General features: G+C 41.4%; 1 protein-coding gene across 4 annotated transcripts in view; it reads left to right on the forward strand.

Moving 5' to 3' along the window:
• The window catches only part of PLCE1 (phospholipase C epsilon 1), a 326,743-nt gene that overhangs the window by 245,507 nt on the left and 56,849 nt on the right, over positions 1–24,387 (forward strand). Inside the window, exons 8-14 of one of the 4 annotated variants that reach the window (XM_082721986.1) lie at positions 6,386–7,061; positions 14,088–14,288; positions 15,707–15,824; positions 16,635–16,791; positions 19,832–19,954; positions 20,036–20,172; positions 22,997–23,235. In XM_082721986.1, coding sequence (XP_082578112.1) covers positions 6,386–7,061; positions 14,088–14,288; positions 15,707–15,824; positions 16,635–16,791; positions 19,832–19,954; positions 20,036–20,172; positions 22,997–23,235 — 1,651 coding nt within the window. The remainder of the gene's footprint in view (positions 1–6,385; positions 7,062–14,087; positions 14,289–15,706; positions 15,825–16,634; positions 16,792–19,831; positions 19,955–20,035; positions 20,173–22,996; positions 23,236–24,387) is intronic. The other 3 variants (XM_082721988.1, XM_082721987.1, XM_082721989.1) reach the window with 3 other exon arrangements.

Below are 24,387 nucleotides of genomic sequence, written 5' to 3' on the forward strand. Positions count from 1 at the left end.
GTAATTGTTCCATTGCTCTAGCTGCTCTTGTATCCACAGGCATTGCTACTGATCTAGACATGTGTACCCACAGCCCAATGAGAAGTTCAGAAATCAGCAGTCTCGGGCCATGTGTTATGCCTCTTCAAGGCCACACTCAAATGGCAGAGCCTGGTCCAGCTCGAAGATCCTCTAGAGCCATCCAAAACCACTAGGCCTACCAACTTCAGCATCTTTGCCACAAAAGATTTTTATCTGTAGTCAGTACTCAGGAGTCATACCTTGCAGTCATCTTGGAGTCTTCATACACACTTGTGTGCATTTATGAGACATTGTGGCTTGTTTTGCAAAGCCTTTCCCAGTTCTCTCTCTCTCTCTCTCTCTCTCTGTGTGTGTGTGTGTGGTGTGTGTGTGTGTGTGTGTGTGTGTGTGTGTGTATGAACCTACACTGGGAAGGGCAAGAGTGTTTTTAGAAAAGAATTTCGGTGAAGTTGGAGTACTGGATCCTGAGAATCTATTGTGAACAAAGAAATGAATGCTTTGTATCGGAGTCCCTAATGCTGTTAAGGAGGGAGATAAACCTATATTCCAGATTGGTCCAAAGGACCCAGATGCTCAAAGAATAACCCTACCACAGTGCCCTGCCCCTTAAGCTGAAATGTCTCACAAGTAGCTTCTACCAGTTGTTTTTTGGGTTGTTGTTTTTTTTAAGACTATTTCAAATCAAAGGTTATTTGAAAGTTTTCCGCACTGTTGGCTGACCTTAGTAGCAATCTATATACATAGAGAGGACCATCGACAAATAAACACATGTCTGCCAGAAAGCACCTTATGGCCATTTCCATCCTTAATCTACGTCTACCTCTATCTGGGATCTTTGTTCACAACAGATTCTGAGGATCCAGTGCTCTAATTCCACAGAAATTAGACTACGTAATCGTCACAACAGTTCCATTGGACTCAGGATCTTATACCTCCCAGGGCCAGGATTGAACTTCAGGCAGGCTGGCTCTGAATCATGATGAATCATGGTCCTATTAACTTTGTAGGAAGTAATGAGCAGCTTATTAAGAAAATACATAACCTGATTGATTAATAGCCCACCTGTCCCCTCATATAAGATTTTCATTAGGGAACATGAGAAAAATATTTATCTGTCAATTTATGGTTTCTTGCTGACCAACACTGCAGAATTTCTTCAGTGGGTGAGATACAAACTTTCCTTCTCTTTCACTCCTTGGTCCTCCTTTTGAGTCATATGACCTAAGACTGACAAGGTAGTTTCTTTCCTGGTTTACATCTTTGATATTTGATGACATTATTTGGTTCCTACATAACCCTTTAAGTGCCACCTGACTCCCTTTTGTAAACCCACAGAGACTTGTCTCCTGAAAGAATCAGGCACAGAAGTGTGTGACATTCACCATATGGTCTAAGACACGAAGCTACTAGTTTTCTTCTTGAAATGAATTTATTTAATTACCAACAATTGTCAATTTTATCTTGGGAATTTTCCTGGGAAGAATGCCTGGTTTTTTTTTAAGATTTTTTAAATTTATTTTAGAGAGAGAGAGAGAGAGAGTGCGGGGGGAGGGGCAAAAGGAGAGGGAGAGAGAAAAAAATCCTTAAGCAGACTCCCTGCTGAGCTTGGAGCCCAACTCAGGGCTCAAAATCATGACCCTGAGGTCACAACCTGAGCCAAAGCCAAGAGTCAGATGCCCAACCAACTGAGCCACCCAGGTGCCCCTGGAGAAGAGTGCTTTTTTAATAGAAATGCTAATACCTACCCTTCATTCTTCTTGTGGTCAAAAATAGAAACTGATCTTCAGAGAGATGGTGTCTCTCCCTCCCAGCTTACATCAGCTCTGAGCAATAAAAATGGGCTTCAGAAAAGACTCATAATTTTTCTCCCCAGACACAATCTTTTATAATGCTTGTATAATGCTTGTAATTTTTCACTGAAAAATATTTGATTTATCTCAGAACTCAAATTAAATGGAATATGGGCAACACTCATTCTTGTGCTAATTTAGAATGAGAAGTTCTACGTCCAGATTCACATAGGTTATATTTCATGGGTACAGACACAAATTGAATTCTTTTTGCTCTTAAAAAAAATTAATAAAAACATGGGGGTGCCTGGGTGGCTCAGTGGATTAAAACCTCTGCCTTCAGCTCGGGTCATAATCCCAGGGTCCAGGGATCGAGCCCCACATCGGGCTCTCTGCTCATCAGGGAGCCTGCTTCCCCCTCTCCCTCTGCCTGCTGCTCTACCTACTTGTGATCGCTCTCTGTCAAATAAATAAATAAAATATTTTTTAAAAAATTGATAAAAACATGAAGAGTGACATGGAGAATGTGGAAATGGTCCCAGAGAAAGGAAATTAGATAAAAGGGTGTGGATGTGACTCTAAACAAAGCTCCTTTAAAGGAATAGTTGGGCCAGTTTAGCATAGGAAAAGGAAGGGGGGAAGGAAAGCAGGAGGGATGAAATCTTGGTCTTCCTGTATTTTATCAGAGAGGTGTACTTTACTGAGCCAGACTGGGTGCACGGCTGAGTGCTTTGCAAGTATTGTCTTAGTTGAGCTTCACCTGCTCTGTGAAATCAGCATTGTCTTTTTATAGATTTTTTTTTTTAAGATTTTATTTATTTATCTGACAGAGATCACAAGTAGGCAGGGAGACAGAGAGAGAGAGAGAGGAGGAAGCAGGCTCCCTGCTGAGCAGAGAGCCCGATGCGGGACTCTATCCCGGGACCCCGAGATCATGACCCAAGCCGAAGGCAGCGGCTTAACCCACTGAGCCACCCAGGCGCCCCAGCATTGTCTTTTTGCCATTTAAGATAAGTAAAGTGATGGGGCGCCTGGGTGGCTCAGTGGGTTAAAGCCTCTGCCTTCGGCTCAGGTCATGATCCCAGGGTCCTGGGATCGGGCCCTATATCGGGCTCTCTGCTCAGTGGGGAGCCTGCTTCCTCCTCTCTCACTCTCTGCCTGCCTCTCTGCCTACTTGTGATCTTTCAAATAAATAAATAAAATCTTTAAAAAAAAAAAAAAAAGATAAGTTAAAGTGAGGCTCAGGGAGGTTGAGTGATTGACTAAGTCACACAGCAAATAGGTAGCAGAGCTAAATATGAATCCCAGGGTGACAATATAGGGCATGTTCCTAACTACCGCGCTAAATGTATGAAACACAAACATAAGTATTATAGAAGAGTACATAAATAAGTATTGGTTTTCCATTGTTCCTTGTTGCAATTTCAGAGGAATAGAACTAGGCTAGACACAAAGGATTTTCTTTTTGTTTCTTCACTTTTTATTGTGAAATGTAACGTTAAGAAAGGTGCCTAAAGGGCATCTATGTGGTTCATTTGGTTAAGTGCCTGACTCTTGATCTCAGCTCAGGTCCTGGTCTCAAGGTTGGTGAGTTCAACCCCCATGTTGGCCTCCATACTGGGCATGGAACCTACTTAAAAACTAATTAATTAATTACATAAAATGTCAAAGGAATAGGAGCCAACTGAAAGAGCTTCTGATGGCCAAACTGGAACAATATGAGCTATAAAGTAAAGTTGTATTAGATTATAAACCAAAGTATTAAATAAATATCCATGAGTCCATATATAAGTGATAAACAAACAAATGGGAGAGAAGAGACAAATCTCCAATGTGGAAGAATTCCATATAACTTATATAGATACTCCACCCTCTAGGAGGTAGAAAATAACTCCCTACATCTTAAATGTACAAAGAGGACAGTATGGGGGCACCTGGGTGGCTCAGTTGGTTGGGTGTCTGCCTTTGGCTCAGGTCATGGTCTCAGGGTCCTGGGATCAGGTCTCACATTGGGCTCCCTGCTTGGTGGGGAGTTTGCCTCTCCCTCTGTCTGCTGCTCCCCCTGCTCGTTCTCTCCCTTGCCCTGACAAATAAATAAAATCTAAAAAAAAAAAAAAAAGAATAACTTTACAGTGGGACACGACCAACACTACCTCAGCCAGCTCAACATCAAGAGGGATAAGTCATGTTAATAGTATGTCCCATGGCTATGATGTTATGAGAATGACAGTTTACCTCTGGAGAATTCCTCCCTAGAACCCATAGCCTCAGTCTAATTATAAGAAGACTATCAGGCAAGTTCTAATTGAGAGACATTCTATAAAATACCTAACCAGTGTTCCTGAGAACAGTCAAGATTATTAGAAACAAGAGAAGTGTGAGAAATTGCCATATCTAAGAGGACCCTTAGGGAAATGTGACAACTAAATGTAATATGGTATCCTAGATGGAATCCTGGAAAAAAAAAAAAAAGGACATAGGTTAAAAAAAAAAAAAAACCTAAGGAACTCTCTAAAGTATGGACTTCAATTAATAATAATGTATCACTATTGGTTTATGATTGTGTCAAATATGCCATCCCAGTGTAAGATATTAATAACAAGGAAAACTGAATGTGGGGTCTACTGTCTTTGAAATTTCTACATAAATCTAAAGGTATTTTAAAGTTAAAACTTTTTTAAAAAACTAATGTATTTGGAGAATTATCAAGTGAATACCTGCATAACTACCACTCAGAGTGAAAACATTGCCAGCACCCATAAACTATTTGTTTTCCTTCTCAATTTTTTTTAACCACCGTTCCCTCTATAGTAGTGAATTTTACAATACTACTTCCCACTTTTCTCTATAATTATATCACTATTATGCATTTATAAATAATATAGTATAATTTTTACCCAGTTTTGAAATTTACACTTACACAAATGTAACCATGCAGTATTTATTTTTGTGTGTCTTGCTTAAGATATGTCCCTATTATTGTGTTGCATTAACTATCACTACTTATTTTCATTGCTGTGCAATGCATTACATAATATAAATGCATCAAATTTTACTTGTAGGTTTTATTGTTGCTGGGCATTAAGATTGCTTCTAGAGTTTTCAGTGCGGCTTATCTGAAAAGGATATTCTGATTGTCAGATTTGCGAGATCTATTGTAGATTTCTTTTCTTTTTTAAGAATATCTGCTTATGTGAAGCAAGGAGGAAGAACCTGCAGAAAACATGAGTGGGATCTTGCTCAGGAACTGGGATCTAGACTGAGAGTCCAGGAAATCCAGTGCTACTGCTCATACTTTGCCAGGAGGCAGTAGTCTGCCCAGGTGCCAAGTTCCCAAGAGAATGGGAACATTCCTTCCCAGAGATGTATGGACCAGCTCCTTCTCAATTTTATCCACCACTTTGCAACGAATGTCTATGGACCAAACACCAGAAACCTTGACCTTAATAAAAATTCTTCATGCTTTGAAAAAACATGAATCTCTCCTGGGCACATGCCTACAAGGTGGACATACAGGAGTGAGGCAGTGAGGTCTCCCTTGCCTCCCCCACCCCACCACATCCTTCCGGAGACCTAACACTCTACATTCCCAACTCAAGTAAGACAACTTGCTAAATTTTCCAAGCTGACAAGTCCTTTATGTGCGCATGTGTGCACACACACATGGACACACACACAGAAACACAATGAAAATCTAAGGTTATGTCAAGAAGAGCTAGCTGTTCTTATTCAACTGGCCACTGTGACTGTATTTTCCAATGAGTGTCTTTGAACAAATGCTATTTTATTTTTTAACAGAGACACATCTTCGGCCAGCTTATTAAGTCTTGTTCTGCCTATTTTAGCCCCCCTGTGTTCAGGTCACAACTTTTGGTTCTGATCAAGTAGAAGGCAGTCAAACCTAGTGATGAAGGTCCCAGGCTGATGAGTCAGAGCAGAATCCTGCCTTGAGTAGACCCCTTCTGAGCTGGATGACCGAAGTGAGTTACTGACCCTTCTGAAGCTGTTTCCTCAAACGTTAATAAATAAATAAATAAAGCCTTTCTTCACAAGTAGGTCAAATGAAGCGCAAATGTACATAAAGTAGTTAACAGTTCCTGATACAAGAGGGAAAACTAATACATCATGAAGATTATTATTGATATTAAAAACACAATAACTTTGGACTCCTGGGTGTCTCAGCAATTGAACCCCCAATGCTTGGCTTTGGCTCAGGTCATGATCTTGGGGTCATGAGATTGAGCCCCATGCCAGTCTCTGCACTCAGTGCAGACTCTGCTTCAGATTCTCTCCCTCTCCCTCTGCCTCTCTAAATAAAATAAATGAAATCTTATAAAAAATACAACAACTTATCTAGCAGTTCCTTTCCTTATTCCTGTGGTTAGACCTATTACTAAATATAGGCTTTTAGAATGCAGCTATAAAAATCTACTCTAATCTTTAGCATTTTATATTTCCTATGCTAATTTGAATTCATAGTGAAGTGAAAAATGATGCCCAGTGTCCGTGGAAAGCTTTGTGTTGTTCTCACTTCTAATTATAAGACAGACCAAATTTATATCTCTTCCCATTAGGTTTATAATTGGAGATCTGTTGGATTCTGAAAATGACATCTTTGAGCAGTCGAAAGAATGGGACTCTCATGGATCAGAAGAGCCACAGAAGGCCTTTGACCATGGCACGGAGCTGATCCCATGGTACGTGCTGTCCATCCGAGCTGATGTGCACCAGTTCCTACTGCAGGGGGCCACTGTCATCCACTATGACCAGGACACGCACCTGTCCGCCCGCTGCTTCCTTCAGCTTCAGCCTGACAACAGCACCTTGACCTGGATAAAGCCCACCACTGCCTCCCCAGCCAGTGCTAAAGCAAAACTTGGTGTGCTTAGTAACACGTCTGAGCCTGGCAAATTCCCCTTACTGGGCAATGCTGGATTAAGTGGCCTGGCGGAGGGGGTCTTGGATCTGTTTTCAGCAAAGGCTGTGTACATGGGACACCCTAGCATCGATATACACACTGTGTGTGTTCAGAACAAACTGGGTAGCATGTTTCTCTCTGAGACTGGTGTGACACTGCTCTATGGGCTCCAGACCACAGACAACAGATTATTGCACTTTGTGGCGCCCAAGCACACAGCTAAGATGCTCTTCAGCGGATTGCTAGAACTCACGAGGGCCGTGAGGAAGATGAGGAAGTTCCCAGACCAGAGACAGCAGTGGCTGCGGAAACAGTACGTCAGCCTCTATCAGGTAGGGATGCACCCTCCCCCGTCTCCTCACTCCTCACTCCCCTAACTCTTAAGATACTAATCCTAAACTGCACTGGGACCACCAAGGTTCACCCTTACACTCTCTCACTGGGCAGCTTTGACTCACTCTGTGCCTCAGTTTCTGATCTATAAAATGAGAGTGATAACAATACACATTCATAGGCTGTGGGGTCTGAGTTAATACATGTAAAACCATGATGTCGGCTGCTATACGTAAAGAGTAGTGTCTGACTCATAGTAGGTCCTGTTGTTATTTATATGAACACAACGACCGGGCATTGTACTTCTCACATTGGAAAGAAACTGGTTAATATAAGCCTTGTCACTTACTCAGTTTCCATTGAAAACATGACAGTGTAAACATTTTTATTATTAATTAGGGATTGGTTGATAACATTGGAAATCTTCACTTTGGAAACTGAAATCCTGCTTCATCCCCTGATGTGCTGCGTGACTCTTGGAGCATTAATTTACTGTGCATTGCTGCCTCACTGTAGAACTTCTGAGATTAAGAGAAACTTTCCCAAATGTAGGATCACTCACTCGTGCACGGAGTTCTGCCTCACTAGGTTATCATATTGGCAGCAGCCCCGGAGGGAGTTTCTCACAGTCAGCTACTTGAAGTGAGTGGGTTTCTCACTACCCTAAAATGCTCAGGTGTATCAACACTCCAGCTAAGAGTGGCAGCAGGACTGGGCTGAGCGAGCTGTGGGAAGAGACACAGGCACCACCGGACTGGTGCACTTGCAGTGGACAAAGGGCAGATGGCTGGGAAGTGAGTCAAAAACCTGCCACGAGGGGACACCATTGATGGCGCTGCCAAATGAGTTGTGACTGAGTATTCAGTTTTTCTTTGTTATGCTTTTCTATCTTTTGGCAAAAACATTATCTTTTTTACTAGTGTCACTGAACAAATAAAACTATAATTTAACAATAATTTAAATTACTCAAATGACTGATTTCATGGTTCTAACATGTTTCCCACCAGCAAAGACATCCCCCCCAGGCTATTGGTAAGGAGATAGATAGATAGATAGATAGATAGATCTTGCACATATGGATATGTGCAATACTTATGAGTAGAGAGCATATCCTGAATACTGATTTATTAATTGATTAATAAGCCCATAGTCCTATCTACACAGTGATGCTAGGACTGCACAGCAAAAAGCCTGTTTCAGTTAACTCCTCCTAAAACAGAAACCAAAATACGAGCTTCCTGTCCATTCCACAGGGAGAGTCCAGTGTGGTCAGCTGCTTGGAAAAAATGGTCTTCAGGAGCTATTGTAAATATTGATCTTTAATTATAATCATCCCTCAGCCTTGCAGAATCATACAAATCCATGCAACCTGGACATAAACCAAAGCTCTGAGCTTAGTTACAATCATGGTCACAAACCTGACATGTTTTAGGCTTCATTTGTTTCCCTTCCAATCTTAGAGCATAAAGTAACTAAATTAATACCTAAGGCGTACTTGGTTTCTCATTCACCCTGGCAACCTACAGTTTTTGCTAAAGGAGGCATCGCTGAGACCAGGAATAGCAGGAGAGGTAAAATGCTCTGCTGGAGCAGAAACAGAGGAAGTGACTTGGAGCCAGCTTAGTCCTTCCTAGTTGCAAACACAGCTACACTCCTGGCCCCCTCCCTCTCCCGCTACTTGGAAACAAGCCCTTACCTTGTAAAGGCAAAACAGCTCCATATACCTCTGCCACTTCTGAAAACACAGGCGATGGTCTTCCTCAAAACATTATTGAGCATGAGCCACCCAGGCGAGGCAACATGTCTCAGAAACACACCCTCATGACTTTTTTTTTTTTAATTTTTTTTAAGTTGTAAGGTTAGCAAATTGTTATTTTCCCATATGTAGACTATGGGAATAGTCTAATAGAAAATAGAAAATAGAAAATTTTCTAATAGAAAATAACAATGTGTTATTTTCCCACATTGTCTCAGAGAACATCAAAAAGGTGTTGCCACACAGACCTGTACCCCTGGGGATAAACATATATGTTTATAAAAAATTAAAAATTAAAAAAAAAAAAAGGTGCTGCCAGTGTGGTACCTGGAGAACAAAAGGTCAAAAAGGCATCCTGTTAAATGCCCTCTTGGTGATTTATAATACTGCTTAGCACACTTAAGGCTCCTGAGAAGTCCTAAGGTACCAAAAAAAAAAAAGAAGAAGAATTTAAATGTATCTGTGCATTTAAGAAATTTATGAACAATTGTTAGTTCTTCCAAATTTATGTTAACAGATAAAGAGTATTTCTTTATCCCCAGTTTGGGAAGGGCTTATATAGAAAATAATCTTTCTGGGGCACCTGAAAGTGTCTCAGTTGGTTGAGTATAGACTCTTGGTTTCAGCTCAGGTCCTGATCTCCGGGTCAAGAGATTGAGCCCCGTGTCGGGCTCCATGCTCAGCACAGAACCTCAGCTGAGTTCTCAGCTTGGCTTAAGACTCTCTCTCCCTCTCATTTTGCTCCCCCCACCACCCTTAAAATAAATAAATAAATCTTCAAAAGAAAAAAAGAAAATCTTTCCAACATCTGAGTCTTCTTGTGTGATGAATGTATATGAAGCTGCCTTTTTTTTTTTTTTTTAATTTTATGTGTTTGAGAGAAAGCGTGAGTGGGAGGAGGCAGAGGGAGAGGGAGAAGCAGGCTCACCACTAAGCAGGGAGCCCAATGCAGGGCTCAATCCCAGAACCTGAGAATATGACCTGAGCCAAAGGTAGACGCTTAACCAACTGAGCCACCCAGGAACCCCATGCTTTCTAATACAAGTATTTTAGTACTAGTAAATGTATTTGATCTAATGGAAATAGTAACAGGAGATAAAGCAAAAGACAAAAATATACAGTAATGTTTGTAATAAAGCCTAGGAATGCAGGAAAATAAAAGAAAGTAAGCCCCAGAGATTCGATGTGTGGTGTGGGACAAAGACTGGTATCATGAGCTTTGGCCTGAGGTTGCATGAGCAGAGCTAAGAACCCATAATCCTGGGTGTTTGGAAAGATCTCTGGGAATCTGAAAAGGTTCAAAGGAGGGTTCTCAGGTGAACTTTGGTTGTAAGCAACAGAAATAGATTTGGGCTGTCTTCAAGGGGAAAAAGGGATTTTATTCAAAGAATTAGATCAGTTAAACAGTCTCCAAAATATCATGTGTGAAGATAATGCAAAGAGGCCAAAGTGCATGAATACTATTTTAAGGAATCAGTTTCATGATCCTAATGTCCACGTGAACTTCTTTTATTTTCCTATATTTCCTGGCTTCATTACAAATGTCACTGTTTCTTGTCTTTTGGCTCCCTGTTCAGCAGGCAGCCGCCTCTCCCTCTGCCTGCCATTCCCCCTGCTTGTGCTCTCGCTCACTCTCTATCTCTGACAGATAAATAATATCTTTTTTTTTTAATGGAACTTTTCTAAAACTGAGAATATAGTTTCACTCACAGTAGATCTTCTCCCAAATTAAAAAGAGAAGGGACATCCTTCATGCATTCCCAACCAACTTTATTGTTTTTTACAAAATGAAAAAGAGTCAAACTATATTTCAGTTCCCAGAAAGTCTCCTTTAAAGATTAAACAAAGGCATGTGCCTTTTCCAGGCCTGAAATATTTCTATTAAAAGTAAAGCTTGACCCATGTTAGGATGTTCTGAATTTAGAAATACCCAAGCAGTAGAGGCTGATTCTTTTCTATATACATGGTATGGGTCTAGTAAATTTTTTTTATTAAAGATTTCCTTTTTTTAAAGCAGTTATAGTTTCACAATAAAATTGAGAAGAATGTACAGAGATTTTCCCATAAACCTCCTGCCCCCCCATGCATAAATAGTGGCCCCCACTTGTCAACATCACTCAGTAAAATGGCACATTTTTTACAAAAGATAAGTCTACGTGGATATATCACAGTCACCCCAAATCCACAGTTTACCTGAGGATTAATTCTTGGTGCTGTATATTGTATAGGTTTGTATAAATATATAATAACATATATTGATAATTATAATATCACATAGAATATTTTAACTACCCTAAAAATTCTCTGTCCCCTGCCTATTCATCTCTTTTTTCCACTTTACCTCACCTTACCCACCCCTCCCCCCACCCCGGCAACCAATGACCTTTTTATTGTCTCCATAGTTCTGCTTTTTTCCGAATGTCATATGGGTGGAATCATACGATCATACTTTTCAGATTGGCTTCCTTCACTTAGTGTTATGCAGTTAAGATTCCTCCATGTCTTTTCATAACTTGATAGCTCATTTCTTTTTCTTACTGAGTAATACTCCATTGTGTGGATGTACCACAATTTATTTATCCATTTACCTACTGAAGTACATCTTGGTTGCTTCCAAGTTTTGGTATTATGAATAAAGCTGCTGTAAATATTTCATGTTCAGGTCTCTGTGTGGACTTAAGTTTTCAAGTCTTTTGGATAACAACCAAGGAGCATGACTGCTGGATTATATGGTAAAAGAACATTTACTCTTGTAAGGAACTGCCTCACCTCACTGCTTTCCAGAGTGGCCATTTTGCTTTCATACTAGAATGAATCCTTATTCCTGTTACCCCACATCCCTACCCAAAATGTGGTGGTGTCAGTGTTCTTGATTTTTGCCATTCTAATAGGTGTTGGAGTATCTTATTTTAATTTGCAGTTCACTGATGCTGTATGACATGGAACAGCTTCTCATATGCTTAATTTCCATTTGTATCTCTTTTTTGGTGAAGTGTCTGTTGAGATCTTTGGACTTTTTTTAATTGGGTTGTTAGTTTTCTTATTGTTGAGTTTTAAGTTTTCATTGTATATTTTGGATAACCATTCTTTATCAGATGTTTCTTTTGCAAACATTTCCTCCCCATCTGTGGCTGGTCTTCTAATTCTCTTGACAATGTTTTCTCCAGAGCAGAAGTTTTAACTTTTAATGATGGGATCTATTAAATTTTCAAAGTTTTAGTCAAAACCCATAGATAAAATTTTTACAAAATTTCTTCCAAAATGCAATATTCGATAAGGTAGTTAAAATTTATTTATGAAATTGTGGCATGAAATGTTGATTCCACTTTGAAGTCAGTTGTAGCAGCTTGTTCACAGGGAGCATGCCCTCTATCAGGAAGGAATGATCTCCAACCTTCTTCATTCTCAGTAGCACTGTATTCAAGATTCATTTTCCAGGAAGAGAGATTCTAATTGGCTTATTTGGATCTTATGCCAACCATTGTTCAAGGTAGCATGTTTCACCTTGATTGATAGACTCCAGACTGAATACAGGGGCACCTGGGTTGCTTGGTCGGTTAAGTGTCTGCCTTCCGCTCAGGTCATGACCTCAGGGTCCTGGGTTTGAGCCCCGCATCAGGCTCCCTGCTTAGTGGGGAGTCTGCTTCTCCCTTTCCCTTTGTCCCTCGCTGCCCAGCTCATGCGTACTCTCTCTCTCTTAAATAAATACATTTTTTTTTAAAAAAAGACTGTATCCTGTGGGAAAGATATATAGTAAAATTGGGGTATGGTTAGAGAAAAGAGAAATGATTAATGGGCAGGCAAAAATCCCAGATATCCATCAGAGATCACCAAAAGATTTCCCACATCAAGCATCCCACTCACTCAGCATCCTGGGATCCATAACAGGATGCAGGAGGTGGGAGGTCACAATGCAAGCTTTTTTTTTTTTTTTTTAATTTAGAACCAGGCTTTTTAATTGTGAGATTTCATTATAATTTACAATGATTATATTTTGTGTTAAGGAAACTTTATTTTTTAATTTTTTTATAAACCTATAATGTATTATGGGTATGCACAACTCAAGTCTTAAAATGAGATAGCTATTGAACATTAGGGTGAAGGAGCAAGCACGCACACACACACTCACATGCGCACACACACACAGATCCACACAGTCTCACACACGCACACACAGACACTTGCACATGCGTGCGCACGCACACACACATACTTTGTTTTTCAAAGAGCACCTACAACAAAGCAAAACCTATTTACAAGCACCTCTTTGGAGTTGCAGAGGAGGACTGGCCTTAAGAGCTTGCAGAAAGTAAAGACAGTAAATTATGAAAATTAATTTTAAAAGGTCCATTTTATACAATCTATGAAATATCACTCATGTTGGCTTTAATTCGCACGTGACTTTTTGTAGTTTTATTAATTGGCCTCCCTGACTTGGAGAATTGTTGGTGGTTGTTTAATGAGTAAATCTCTGCTGCTCCCCAAGGCACATGACTCCGCATTACCTGGTGAGAAGCAGCTGTCAGGAAGCATGCTGCCCCTTAGGAATCTTCTCCATGCTCACAGCAACATTGTATGCGTGGTGTTCTGAGTGCCCTGGGCTCTCTGTCCTTGGGTATCAGGCACTCTAGAGGACAGCAGCCCAACTATTTCCTTATTTATTTTACCGAGTGTGGTTGTTGACACATAATGTTACTTTAGTTCCAGGTGTGCGCCAAGTATTTAATAATATGTTTCCTCCGTGGTTATCTCCCCAGAGCCCTCTGGAGTGAATTCCAGGTATGCCACATACTCTGTATTGCAAATCAGACTGTCCCAGGCATCAAAGTAGATAAAAAACAAACAACAACAATAAAAAAACAAAAAACCTAGGATGAGGCAATACAAATAGAACTTGATCTTACTTAGTAGATACACACATACACATGCTCAGTCCTCCAAAGCCCTAATTTGCAAGTGCGTCTTCCTGAATATTCCTACAGTGGCCATTCTGGAATGTAACCTCTGAAACTGGAAAGGGAAGTTTGTTGTTATCCCACTTGCCCGTGGCCCCCCGGAAAGCACATCCCTGGAACTCAGCAGGATGTGACCAGGACAACAGGATGTGATGAGACTCCCTACAGAGAGTCCTGACAGCTAGGACAGAGCCACTTGGGTGGCCAGACCTCTAGTCCACCCGAACTGCCTGTGCTCCTCCACCTCTGGGGATTTACTAGAAGCCATTCATCTGTGGACCTCCCCACTGCTTGCGGTCTCCTCATGTGTTCAGAATGTGGCTCTTTTACAGGAGGACGGACGGTATGAAGGTCCAACTTTGGCTCACGCTGTGGAGCTGTTCGGTGGCCGGCGATGGAGTACACGCAACCCCAGCCCCGGGACATCTGCGAAGAGTGCTGAGAAGCCCAGTGTGCAGAGGAACAACACACTGGGCATAAGCACCACCAAGAAAAAGAAGAAAATCCTTATACGGGTAGAGTGTTATTTATGGCGCCTCAGACCCAATCGTCCAGCACTGTCCTATGGTCGACAACACCAGAAACTACCTTAGCGCATTTGGGGTGCGGACAGAATGAAACAAACGAAATGCAAGTGCTTACCAGGCACCTCCTGGTGCCAGGCCTAGTGTCAGGAATTGTGTCAACACCCAAAAAAGTCAGGGGCTACCAACAGTGAGCACTCAGTAGGAGTCACGGTGAAGCCATCTACAGAGTGCTGTGGGTGGAGACATAAAGAAGATCCAGGGCCAGGACACAGGCAGGAGAGGCTTCCCAGGGAAGCTGACAGATGGGTCTTGAAGGATCAGAGCGACAATGCCGAGGGCAGGATTGGCAGGGAGGATTTCTGGCAGAGGAGGCAGGAGGGAGGCACGAAAGACTGGGCTTGTTCAGGGAAGCACACACAGTTCTGGGTTTGTGGTCCATGCTGGAGTAGAGGCTCTGTCGGGGGAAGCAAAGGCTGAAAAGACCAGGGATCTCATTGGGAAGGTCTTCGAGGGCCAAAATGCTCAATGTAGAACACAACTTAAAATATAGTATCAAGAGAAGCAAACGAAATGTCCACAATTGAAAGATCAAGGAAAGGTGAGGTATACATACATTGGAATAGCATTCAGTCAGCCTTTCAAAAAGAAGGAAATCCTGGCCTGTGACAATGTGGGTGAACCTTGAGGTCATTACCCTAAGTGCAATGAGCCAGTCACGAAAGGACAAATGCTGCATGATTCCACTTAGATGCGGTACCTAGAGTGGTTAAACTCTGAGAAACAGAAAGTAGGATGGTGGGTGCCAGGGGCTGGGGGACTGGCCAAGGGGAATCCGTTTTTTCATTGCGTCCAGAGCTTCAGTTTCATAAGAGGAAAGCATTCTAGAGACCTGTTGCACAACAAGGTACATAGAGTTAGCATTACCCTACTGTACACTTAAAAATGGTTGAAGTGGTAGACTTTATGGTTTTTACCATGGCAGAAAATATTTGGTTAGTTACCACTATACATTCTAGAATACATTATATAGAGATTATCACTATAACACGGTAAGGTAGTTTCTCCATGGTTATCTAGAAAAAGTCCCACACTTTGCATATGGGAGGCCATTGATGTCTAAGCCAAACTTTGTTGGCTTCATAATTTGGTCTCTATGCAGAGATGCCAGAGGTTGTGTGTCTGCTTTTATCAGCCCCCTCCCCGGGAAATGCTGCTGTATCCAGAAAAACAAGTGCGCCCGTGTAACATGAGATTCCTGGGTCAGCCCTCACAGGGGTCTGTACTGATTTGGGGTGGGGGCATGTAGAAGGTGGGGCAGTCAGAAAATAGGGACTTGCCTGAGCCGCAGCAGTGCCCAGAGGGAGAGAAACCCAGGACAAAGACTGTTGGCACGTGTGTGTTCCCAGGGTGAGAGTGGAGAGGCAGCTGACGACGAGATGGCCACACGGAAGGCCAAAATGCAGAGGGAGAGTCGCAGTCGGAGTGGTTCAGACCCTCAAGACGTGAATGAGCAAGAAGAATCTGGTAAAGCTCCATACTGACATCTAAGATTTTTTTTTAATTATTATTTTATAGGGAAAATATGCATTTGGTTTTCCATTATGATTTAAGTACTGTGGACATTCTTTTTTTTTTTAAGATTTTATTTATTTATTTGACAGAGATCACAAGTAGGCAGAGAGGCAGACAGAGAGAGTGAGAGGGAAGCAGGCTCCCCACTGAGCAGAGAGCCTGATGCGGGACTCGATCCCAGAACCCTGAGATCATGACCTGAGCCGAAGGCAGTGGCTTAACCCACTGAGCCACCCAGGCACCCCTACAGTGGACATTCTTAACAAAACTGTCTTGTTAAATACAGTTATCTTTGCAGTTAACTAGGAAGTGGAACCTAAGAGGTACTTCTGGAAGCTCAGTGTGCTTGGAAGAAAATTCTCACTAATTAACTTGACCTCATGGACAGAGGATATGAGATATACAAAATACAATGTGGTGGATGAGACAAGACCAGACCAGTGATTCTCAACCATGGCAAGATGATTTTTTTTGAAATATCTGGATGCCTTGGCAGCACCCCAGCCCCAACCAAGTCCAACACTTTCTGGCTGGGACCTGAACATCTCTGTATTTTTAAGCCCCAAATGATTCTGATGTGCAGCCAAGGTTGAGAACCCACCACATGAGTCCACTCATCAGAATATTTTGATACTTCTTGCATAGAAATTGCCGGCTAGGTGGATTTGCTCAGACATTCAGAAACAGCTTTGATGTTTCTTTGATTTCTAGGGAAAGGATAACCTGGCGTCATTGTCTGGTTTCTGTGTTTCTCTCTCACAGAGGCAAATGCCGTCATGAGCCCTCCTAACACTCTGCCTTCCAGAAGAGCCCACTCCTTGACCACGGCTGGGTCCCCCAACTTGTCTGCTGGAATATCATCTCCCATCAGGCCAGTGTCTTCCCCTGTGCTGTCTTCTTCAAACAAGAGCCTGTCCAGGTGGGGCCTTAACATGATAAAACACAAGGACCCTTCACATCATTCAAGTTATGTAGAAGGGCATCATTTTTTAGTGCTCTGTGGAAAGACTGTCTCTAATTTTGACTTAACAATCAAATTGAAAACTGAAAAAACCCCAATTTTTAAAAGCTTCTAATTTTCCTGATTTTACACTCCTATATTCTTGCATTACTCTGCTTGCTATTACTATATTACTATATATTACTAGTAGTAGTAGTAGTATTACTACTACTATTACTACTATATTGCTACTATATACTACTACTATTACTATATTACTATTACTGTATAATAATACTTACTAATTACTATATACTATTGTGATTACTATTACTAATTACTATTACTATATTACTAATTACTATTACTAATAACTATTACTAATTACTCATTACTATTACTAATACTTACTATTACTATATGTATATATATACTATATACTATATACATACTATTACTATATGCTACTTACTATATATATATATATATATATATATATATACTTACTACTTACTATACTTACTTACTATATACTTACTATATGCTAATTACTATATGCTATTACTATATGCTAATCGTATGACAGACCAATCCTTCAAAGGTCAGGAGTGCTAACACAACCCAAACTTTGATTTTCTAAAGTTGCCTTGTCAAATAGAGTAGCCGCTGGCCATGGGGAAAAAGAAAGATGTCTATTTAAATTCGATTTTGAATCCATTAAAACTAAATAAAATTTAAAATTCAGTTCCTCAGTCACACTATGCACATTAAAAGTGTTCTACGCTACAAGTGGCTGGTGGTACTAGAATGCAGTGATACAGAGAACATTTCTATCATTGCAAAAAATTGTTGGCTATCATTGCTCTGAGGAATAAAGTAAGTTTTAACGTAAGCTACCTTATCCTTTGCTGTTAGATAAAATATATTTAATACTCTTCTCTTATGTAAGACAAGATACACATGTCTGGAGAAACGAATGTATTAGAGCAAGTTGGGTATGTTAAGGTGTAATTCTAAAGCTGGTATTATAGTAAATTATTTTATAAGGTTCATGTGAAGTATAAATTTGAAACAACATTTACCCTCTCAGATGAAATAATATTAGGAAAGCATAACAAAGGAATTAGAATGCCATACCATTTCCCTAGACCCCCCAAACAGTTTAAGAAATGCAGAGGTTCCAGACAGAACCAAGATAAAACAGGCACTCTTTATCAAACAGAGGAGTAGTAGGAGGAAATGGGTCCGTGCAGACACTGGCTTTGGAAATGTTAATAACACACTTGCACATACACACACACACATACACACACACACACACACAATTTCTCTCTCTCTCTCTCTCTCTCTCTCTTTCTCTCTCTCAAGGAAGTTTGCTACTGATAAGAACCCACAGTAAATCATCTTTTAAAGGGAAACTTTCTTTCACAATGTGAATAATGAACATAAGTTATGCTTTATACATTCAGATTTCTGCACTTTGTGAAGCTGGGTCAAAAGTACATGGGAATTCTTTGTACCACTCTCGTAACTTTTCTGCAAGTTTAGGTTTGTAACAAAATGAAAAGCTACATAGAATCAGAATTCTTTATATTTCAGCCTCTACAGTATGCTGGGTAAATAAAGTAGCCAAAGAACTTGGATGAAGTGGCTTTTCCTTTATTTCGATCCCTTACGAGCAGGAATGGGAAGGACAGAGTAAGGGAGGGAAATCTTTTCAAAGAGTTGCAACTAACATGCCAGAGACAAGATCATCAGCCCTTCTCACAGGACAGGGGTCAGTGCCCACCAGGTAAACCGAAAAGATAAGGCAAGGAAAGAAAAATTAGCCCAAATGCTGTTCAGGGAGAAAGCGAGGCTGAGCCCTGGAAGGGGAGAGAGTGGACAGAGTTTCCTAAAGTCTAAAAGAGAAGGACTCCTGCTGACAGTGGCTGACACGGAACAAGAAGGGAAGAAGACAGGGAACATAACTGCTTAATGCAAATAACCTACTTTATCAGACCTTTTCCTCTTCCTGAACCTCCAACCTCTGTTTCTAACAAAATTTTGGGGATCAACACGCTTGCCTACAAACAATGACAAATCCATCTTTTGTAATACTTGTAGAGAGTGCTTTGAGATGTCAACACAAAATAATTTTCCTTGAATAAACACTATTAGCAAGATTTCGGATAAACTGGCTGTTCATTATAGTATTCCGTATATTTTCTTACATATTTCAAATATTTTGAAAGTAAAAAAAGATAAAGCACAAGAAAACAAAAATAAGCAAGAAAAAAAAAGATCCTGGTTATTGATTTGACCAAAAACCAATCAAAACATTTCTTATATTATCCTGTAAGGAACCAGTATAGAAAAGAAAAGTGTTATGAAACAGCTAGACTGAGCTTTTGACCGAGTGGACTGATATTTTTATATTGAATATACAGCCTTGGCAGGTGCAGATATATTCTAGGCAGAATTGGCTTTTTTCCATTCTTAATATTTTTGTGACTCACATTTTCCGTTAGTATTAAAAGTCCTTCCTTGTTTTCATCTAATAACTGGTTAAGAAAGGAAAAAGTGAAGACATTGATATGTTCAGGACATTGCTCTTAAACGTAATTCAGACTATGGGAAAGAACGTGCAAATTTTTCCATAGGTTACGCTTTTGAAAAAGCATAGGCAATTTTGAAAAAATGCCTTTTCTTCAGAAACGTTGCATTTAAGTTCTTTGGTCCCACTAACCTGTGATTTCAAAGAACTGTTTTGATTAGTGGGAGGATATTAACCTTAGCCTTGTGGCCTTATTACATAGGCTATAAACATAAAGTGGTTTCACTGTATCATATGTCCTATTTACTCTGACACCGTATAGATTAATTTTGAGAGAAATGAAAACAGAGTCCGGAAAAGAGCCTCCGGTTTAAATGACTTGCAGTCCACTTTTTGGCTCGCGTTGCCCTTCGGAGGGCGTCCATTGGGGCGGGAGGATACTGCAGCCCCGGTGTGCCTGTTAAGTTCCCGTCTTTGTTGCAGTGCTTGGAGCAGCAGCAGCTGGCACGGGAGGATCAAAGGAGGAATGAAGGGTTTTCAGAGCTTCATGGTTTCCGACAGTAACATGAGTTTCGTTGAATTTGTTGAGCTGTTCAAATCATTCAGGTAGGGCAGGCTTCCTTCTTATGCTCTCTCAGCCCCACGTTTCCATGACAATACTCAATGTGTTTTCCACGCCCCACCCAGCGTGAGGAGCCGTAAGGACCTAAAGGATCTCTTTGACATCTACGCCGTGCCCTGCAGCCGAGCCGGCTCCGAGTCAGCCCCTCTCTACACCAACCTAACCATCGACGAAAACACCAGTGATCTTCAGCCTGACCTAGGTTTGTGCAACCCCGTGCCATTTCCCGTGGAGACCTTCCTATCTTAAAACGAAGGTTAGAGATCCCATCACACAGACCTTCATCCTGTCCCACGGGGTGTGCTGCTACCTGAAGTGTGGAGGAACACTTTTAGGATTCCTTCAGGTCGCCTAGAGGATGGGTACCGTTGGCATTTTAGGCAAGGAAATTCATCATTGTGTGAGTCTGTCTAGGCATTCCGGAATATTTAATGCACAGAGCCTTCCAGTCCTTCTGATAGTCAGAAACCCTCTCCCATCCACGTCCAATGTGCAGTAGGTATATGGTGCATCACCTAGGCGTCCCTGCCGGTGGGCTGATGGGTACTCATCAGAGTGGGAGTTGCTTGCCCTTTGACAAGGAGACCTTTAGTGAGCTTCTCCTGCTCAACATTCAGGACACTTTTCCGAGTGTAAACTGGAATGTCTGCCTCCTGTGCCCCACTCACCACCACCACTACGATCACCACCGCTCATATACTGTAAACCTGTTAGTTTTCTATTCTGTTCTCTTGGGAGACAAGAAGCACAAAGGGGCAAAAACAAACTGTCCTCTTTCATACAGTTGCTCTTTTATTACTCAAAAACCTCCATTGTCCTCAACTTAGACTATTAACCTTTTCAACTCTAGTCACAGAATGTGGGCAACTGTGGATTAGTCAAGTAGTTACGCTCGTTAAAAAATTAATAAGCATCTTTTTAGAGAAGTTTGAGGTTTACAGAAAAATGATTGGAAGGTATAGAATTCCCATACATGGTTCACTCCTGAACAAGGCAAGTGTTACGGGTGCCAGTGCTCCTCCACACAGTCAGAAATCCACATGTTAACGTTTGACTTCCCCGAACTTAGCTACTAATAGCCTGGTCTTGATCAGAAAAACCTTACTGATAACATAACGAGAAGTTGATTAATCCATATTTTGTATATATATGTGTGTGTGTATACTATATTCTTATAGTTAAATAAGCTAGAGAAAAGTAATTCTTATGAATAAAATCATAGGGAGGATAAAATCCATTTACAGTATTATACTACATTTATTGAAAAGATCTGCATACAAGTGGACCCTCACCATTCAAACCTGTGTTGTTCAAGGGTCCACCGTACCCTCCCCCTACACACATACACCATTTTTCCTATTATTAATATCTTGCATTATTAGCATGCTATATTTGTGACAGTTGAGCTGATACCGATTTATTTTTATTAGCTGAAGCCCATAGTTTAGTGTTCACTGTTCGTGTTGTACAAGCTGTGGGTTTTGACAAAAGTATAATGACCCATATCTACCATTACAGTGTCATACAAAATAGTTGTGATGTCTTAAAAAAAATCCCCTGTTCTCCACCTGGTCTTTCTTCCCACCTTCCCTCTGAACCCCTTTTTACTGTCCCCCTAGTTTTGTCTCTTCCAGAATGTCATATCATTGGAATCACACAGTTTGTATGTAGTGTTTTTACATTGGCTTCTTTCTCTAAGGAATATGTATTTAAGGTTCCCCTATGTTTTTTTCATGGCTCAATAGTTCATTCTTTTTATCACTGAATAATACTCTATCGCATGGATATATCACCAGGTGTTTATCCGTCCGCCTTTTGAAGAACATCTTGGCTGCTTCCAAGTGTTAGAAGTTATGAATAAAGACACTATAAACATTTGTGGGCAAGTTTTGTGTGGACATAATCTTTCAACTCTTTTGGGTAAACACCTGGGAAGGCTGGATCGTATGGGCAAGCCTATCTTTAGCCCTGTAAGAAACTGCCAGCTTCTCTTCCAAAGTGGCAAGAATTAAAAAGGCCATACCAAGGTTGGTGCCAATGTGGGACACCTGGAGCATGGCTGGTGGAAAGGTAAAATGGTATAGCCACTTTGGAAGAGGTTTGGCAGTTTCTTAACAAAACTTAATACAGGGGTGCCTGGGTGTCTCAGTCGGTTAAGCGGCTGCCTTCAGCTTGGGTCATGATCTCAGGGTCCTGGGATCCAGCCCCGCATCGGGCTCCCTGCTCAGCAGGAAGTCTGCTTCTCCCTCTCCCTCTGCCTGCTGCTCTGCCTACTTGTACTCTCTATCTGTCAAATAAATAAATAAAATCTTAAAAAATTAAAACAAAACAATACACTCTTGGGCGCCTGGGTGGCTCAGTGGGTTAAAGCCTCTGCCTTCAGCTCAGGTCATGATCCCAGGGTCCTGGGATCAAGCCCCACATCGGGCTCTCTGCTCAGCGGGGATCCTGCTTCCTCCTCTCTCTCTGCCTGCCTCTCTGCCTGCTTGTGATGTATCTCTGTCAAATAAATAAATAAAATCTTTAAAAAAAAAAAACAATACACTCTTACCATCCAATCCAGCAATTATATTCCCTGATAGTTATCCAAATAAGCTGAAAACTTATTTTCACACTGAAACCTGCACACCAGTGTTTATAATTACACTTGTGAAGTACAAAACAACTATAGTTTTAAGGGTTCATCTTCACTATCTGTAAAAGTAAAAATGTAGTTATTCTCAAAAATCGAAGTTCAAACTCAGCCTAAAGTCCCCAACTGAATGTGGAGTTAGTTCTCCTTTCATACCCTGAGCTCATGGGCTTTCAAGATCACTGACCTCGTTCTCTCTTGGTTTCTTTAATTTATTCATTGATTCATTTTTTTATTCCCTCGACTACGTGAAGCCAGTAATGAACACTGAGTGTGATGGCTTGTGTAGAAAGATGCGTGAAGAGACTAATTTCACAACACCATTATCTCCAAAGTGAACTTTGTGAAAGATACTGGCTAGCTTGCGCATATTCTGTGGGTGCTTCTGTTTCAGATTTACTGACCAGAAATGTCTCGGACTTGGGGTTGTTCATTAAGAGTAAGCAGCAGCTGTCAGACAACCAGAGGCAGATATCTGATGCCATTGCTGCTGCAAGTATCGTGACTAATGGCACTGGGGTCGAGAGCACGTCTCTGGGCATCTTTGGGGTCGGCATACTCCAGCTCAATGACTTCCTTGTCAACTGCCAGGGAGAGCACTGCACTTACGATGAAATCCTCAGTATCATTCAGGTTTGTACCATTTTGTACACACATGTGTGTAAAGCCTCTGACTGTTCTAATTATTTTCTGCTAAACATACTGTTTCTGTACTTCTTTCCAGAACCGTTAAGTCTGGGGCAGAAACAGAAGGGTTTCATTAAATGCCAAGTATATGTGTTCTTACTTGACATACAGTTAACATAGATCGCAAGCCTTCTCTTGGTGACTGCTATAAGGAATCAGTATATGGTTCCTTCTTGTTGTCCTAGCACATAATAAAATTAGTCGTCTAGGTTTTCAACCTCTTTGATCATTTAGCAAATATTTATTAGCTCCTTCTATGGGCCCAGCTCTGTTCCAGGATGTGGGATATAGTAGTAACTAAGATCACGTTCTGGCCTTCACCCAGTGGGTGAGGCAGACAATAAACAAAGAGAGAATGTAATTTCAGGTGTTGATGGATTCTGAAACACTCAAGCAGAGTCAGGGGATGCAGTGAGGCTTGAGGCTGCAAGGAGTAAGCACAGGCCACCCTGAGGAGGGGACAGTGGGGCTGAGCCCTGAATCAAGAAGCCGTGTGAAGGTCTGAGGAAAGAGCATTCCAGACAGGGAGTAGCGAACTCAAAGACAGAGATGGGAGCGAGACAACAAAATGGCTGGTGGAATAGGAGCCCCGTGAGCCAGACGCACAACAGTAGACATGATTCCAGACAGATGGGCAGGGGCCAAGTCATCTGGGCATTTTAGGCCGCGGTAAGAACTTTGACTTCAGTCCATGTGACCTGGGAAGCTACTGGAAATTTTTGAGCAGGGGAGTAACCAGATTTGATTTACGTATTCAAGAGGTCCCGCTGGCCCCATTGGAAAGTAAGCTGTGCTGGGAATGAGGTGGAAGCTGAGAGACCGGGTAGGAAGCCGTCCCAGTAGCCAGGCAAGAGAAGATGATGGCTTGCTCAGGAGGGTGGCAGGAGACGGGCTGGGACCTCATTCGGGCCATATACAGTGGGCTGGGTCTGGGGTTCCAACCTCCCTTGTCAGCCAATTGGGAATGAGTGGATTCTCTGCCCAGCAGCTGATCACGGAAAATGCTAACGATGTAAGATTATGACCCCATGGTCCAGTGCTCACTCTACTACTACTACTACTATTGTGTTGGGAGCACTGTACCGAGTGCTCTCTGTG

This window comes from Mustela nivalis, assembly GCF_964662115.1.
Source record: "Mustela nivalis genome assembly, chromosome: 2".
In the NCBI taxonomy this organism is placed as follows: Eukaryota; Metazoa; Chordata; class Mammalia; order Carnivora; family Mustelidae; genus Mustela; species Mustela nivalis.